This window comes from Laetiporus sulphureus, assembly GCF_001632365.1.
Source record: "Laetiporus sulphureus 93-53 unplaced genomic scaffold LAESUscaffold_16, whole genome shotgun sequence".
Classification (NCBI taxonomy): Eukaryota; Fungi; Basidiomycota; class Agaricomycetes; order Polyporales; family Laetiporaceae; genus Laetiporus; species Laetiporus sulphureus.
In genome coordinates, this window is record NW_024468525.1 from 289024 (window position 1) to 293550 (window position 4527).

The 4527-nt window shown below is 50.3% G+C and overlaps 1 protein-coding gene across 1 annotated transcript; it reads left to right on the forward strand.

Annotated features, from left to right (window-relative positions):
* Positions 1-1820: 1820 nt before the first annotated feature.
* LAESUDRAFT_773257 (uncharacterized protein) lies at positions 1821-2603 on the forward strand (the record flags this gene model as incomplete). The annotated part of the gene is made up of 1 exon (XM_040913811.1): positions 1821-2603. A coding segment is annotated over one exon (783 nt), but the record flags the coding sequence as incomplete, so codon positions are not given.
* Between the last annotated feature and the right edge of the window lie 1924 nt (positions 2604-4527).

Consider the following 4527-nt stretch of genomic DNA (forward strand, 5'->3'; position numbering starts at 1 on the left):
ATTGCCACAGCTCGTCGCTGTTGGCTCTTAGCCAGGAGGCCCTCAAGGGGACTCTACATTTGGTTGTCTATCCTTGTCATCGGCGTGCCGTGACATTAGAATAAGACTGACCTTTTACGCCCCTACCAAGTGTCTAACACTGGTAGCCGCGCATTTTCGCCCAGAGATACATCCGCCCAGGGCAGGGCTTTTTCCACACCACTTCCCTCATACACTTCCTCCGCGTCTCTACCGCCTAAGCCGCTTCCTTCCTTCAAAAGGAACAGCGCTGCACCGACCGGTAAAGCGTCCCAAGTACACAACGGTATCGTTCCGCCCAACGGACGCTACCACCCGTACCAGCGCGACCCTCGCTGCACGCACCGCCTAACTCAGGGGAATCTCGTTCGAGCAAAGTCCCCTTCAGCCGGTCCGCAAGGCATCACAGCTGAGCGCCGCAAACAAGAGTGCAAGGTTAGCCTTTGGCTCGAAGGAATTCCAAAAGACGCGCTTACCCCATTCATTCCTCTTCAACCTCCTCACCCCTACGCTACATTCCCCGCCATCGACGTCCTCAACTTCGCACTCGCAAAGAGTTACCATCCTCGAGGGATCCACGAGAATCCCAAAGGCACTCTCCCCGAGAATATTGCGCCAACTGTATACGCTACTATTCAGCGATACAAAGTCCTGCAGCAGCCTCACATCGCGGCCAAATTCACGGAAGAGCAGTTGAAGTGCCGAGACCGAATTCTTCGACACCTATCCGTCATAAACGAGCGCATAGGAGCCGGGCACGATTTCACATTCGTCGACAGGCGCATCGCTATTAAGCTTTGCGTAGGATTAGGAAAGATTTCCTTCAAGGGAATCAATAAGGAACAGGAGCGTGTAGGAAAGGAGATAGTGAAGTTTGAGAAGGAGTCGTGCTACTGGCCTTATTAGGACCAGTAATATTTTTGTATCCAAGTTTCATGCCGAGATACGCAATCGGCTTTATATACCAGAATTACATTGTGGACTTCTATCGCCCGGCGCAGGGACAACTCACAGTCATCTGCACCGCGTACTTCATCTATCAACCTCTCGTCACCAATTGGCAACAAGTACTCTACCACTACACGGTACAAGTACACGCCTATACCACCTACTCGGCACCATTCAGGCTCATCCCTGATCTCGAGGAAGAGCGAGAATATTGGCACGACCGAGCGGAAGCTCTACGGGAGGAGTTAGAAGCAGAAGGACTCATCGAGGAAAATTCCGAACCCTTCTAAGGCAGAGACCGAGGATCAATTTACACATTGTCCGTCACATCCTTTCCATTATCCTCGACATCAATCCCCATGTCTCAATACAACCTTGGAGGCGTTTCGTTCCCCGGAGGACACACAATGAGTGAGCCTGCTGACCCCTGGAGGAGTCAGGCCACTTCCACATCATCAGAAGCAGGACCAGCTGTCCCTGCGGATGAACCCCATACTAGCAGCACACCCAAGGCGTCGGGAGTAGTCAGAAACCCGTCGCCCACTACCCTGCCAGCATTTGCCACACCTCAGACTTGGGAATGGCAGGGAGTCCCTTACGCAACCATTGAGGAAGCTGCCGATGCCGCTGCACCCAACACCATTCCAAACGACGTCAAGGAATGGGTAATGAACGTAGTACGGTCATTCGTCATGAGAGACGTTGTAAGCTCGTACGAGGCTTTACGTCAGAAGATGGATGAGCGACACGAGCGCACGGTAGCCTCTTTGGAAGAAGAAGTGATCTCTCGTATCCACGTCGCGATAATGGCGGAGGAAACGCGAGAGCAACTACAAACCGCCAGAGCACAGATTGGCGCCCTTTCCGCCGACAACGAACAGCTCATCAAGGCAAACAACACTCTGACACTCGAAGCCCAAGCAATTCGCAAGGATTTCGAAGATTACAAGGACGAAGTAAAGGGTCAGATGGACGCCCTTTACGGCAACATGGTCGCCCTGAAGGAGGCTCAGGAAAAGACCACCACTTACATTGTTGGCTTAGAGTCTCGACTCAACAATGCCATCATCAATGCGCCCTCCACAGGTATCCTACCACCGGCCGGCCAACCCAGTCAATCGCTCCGTCGAATCAAGCTCCCCGATCCTCCCAAGTATTCAGGAAGGAAATCCTCGGAAAACTTTGAAACGTGGTTCACGAACCTACTCATCTGGCTCGATTATAACCACTTCACGGACGACAAGGACAAAATTCGACAAGCCAACGTGCATCTGGAAGGTGGAGCTGCTCTATACATGAAAGAATATGCAATCAAGCTTGCCTCCGGACAAGATGTTGGCACATGGGCAGAATACACCAGAAAACTGGAAATGGCATACAAGACGCTTGACCCCAAGCGCACGGCACAATCCCTGCTCGACGCACACTGCGCCATACGCCACAAAACGATGATTGCCTTCGCAGAGAATTTCAGGGCTTACGCCCCCGAATCAGGATACTCTGACGAAGACCTAATCGTCAAAATCAGGGAGCAACGGTCGACCCATATTCAAACGGTCATGTCGGTAACGGAGACTTTGGACCCCTCGAAAATCCCAACCACATGGATGGATTATCTCGAGTTCTGTCTGGAGATAGAAATTAAACATCTCCAACAAATGATGGGAAATAAGTCCACCGGACAGACCACAACGAACAAGGTAACCGCTCCCAAGGACCCTAACGCAATGGACACAAGCGTGAGAATCGCCCACGAACTATCCCCGGAGCAGGACAGGTGGCTTGCAAACAAACTATGTTTGTTTTGCGGAAAGCACGCCTACGAACGAGGAAAGCGGTGCCCTTCCCCCAAGCCTGAATACAAGGGAAAACGGTTTCAGACACGATCCGCCCCGAAACAAGGACAAGGGAAAGGGAAGGGCAAGGCGACAAACGTGCGACAGGTGGAAGAAGAAAGTAGCGCGGGCTCATCAGCTCAAATTGCGGCACTGGAACAAGCAATTGCTGCACTTCGCGGGATGAGCACAACGGCAACTACGCCACCGTCCAGTAAAGGCAAGGGTAAGGCAAACAAGGCGGACACAGAGTCAACGATATCGGTATCAACGGCAAAGGACACCAACGCGAGAATCGTCGAGATAGATGAATTCTCGGAGGATTTTCAATACGAAGTGTAGACGAGTCTGGTGTCACACTTCAGGACAATTGTATTAGTACCGTGAGAACGAATGTACCTAGCGACCATCTATATATTGCATCCGCAGGTTTTTCTAAACATTCGATCGAATTGCCAATAAGATTCGTATCACGAGAAATCCAGACAACGGCATTATTGGATTCTGGAGCATTCTCCTGCTATATCGATCAACGATTCGCTGAGAAGCACGGGTTTAAGATGATACCTCTAAACCATGAAATCCGAATCCTCAACGCAGACGCCAGCCCCAACAAGGGTGGCGCAATTACTCATCGTGTAGTCACAAGCATCTTAATCGGGGGGCACCGATCAACCGAGAGTTTGCTCATCACAAACCTTGGACGCATGTCAATGATCCTTGGCATGAAATTTCTACAAGAACACAACCCCCGAGTTGACTGGGAACATAGAGAGGTCACGTTCTCAAGATGCAGACACACGAGAAGACAACGAGTCAAAGTATGCGAGGAAGAAGTCAACCTTCTATCGCAACCCCGGCTCGAAGATGAAGCAATTCTCCCTGACGTACACATGGATGACGGGTGGGATCAGGAAGAAAGCTTCATCAACTGGATAGACTTGCAAGACCAGGATCTTCGTAACATGGTGCACGACATCCTAGGCATAAGCAAGAAGGTAAAGGAACACTTGGTAGAACAGCCGGCAGAAGAGACACAGGACAAAGAATATTGGTCCAAATTCGTCCCTTCAGAATTTCATCAATTCGGAGATGTGTTCTCGAAGAAGAGCTCGGAAAGAATGCCGACGCGTAAGCCCTACGATCACGCAATTGATCTTGTCCCAGACGCGGCAACCCCGAGACTGGCAAAAGTATACCCAATGTCTTTACGAGAGAAGAACTCGCTCGACGAATGGATTGATGGCGAACAAGCCAAAGGCTACATTCGACCATCTAAATCCCCCTACGCTGCTCCGGTATTTTTCGTCAAAAAGAAGGATGGCTCTCTTAGACTAGTCCAAGACTACAGGGCATTAAACAGCATCACCAAGAAGAACAAATTCCCACTCCCCCGAATCAACGATCTAATTGACGGACTCTCAAGGGCTAGTATATTTACTACATTAGACCTGAGATGGGGGTACAATAATGTACGCCTTCACAAGGGAGATGAGGAAAAGGCAGCATTCATTACCCATAGAGGGTTATTTGAACCCACTGTCATGTACTTCGGATTCTGTAATGCTCCTAGTACTTTCCAAGCCATGATGAACGACATTTTAGGCGATCTCATTCGCACGGGAAAGGTGGCAGTCTACATAGATGACATTATCATCTTTACGGATAACCAGGAGGAACACGACCATCTGACCAAAGAAGTCTTACAACGACTCCGAGACAATGA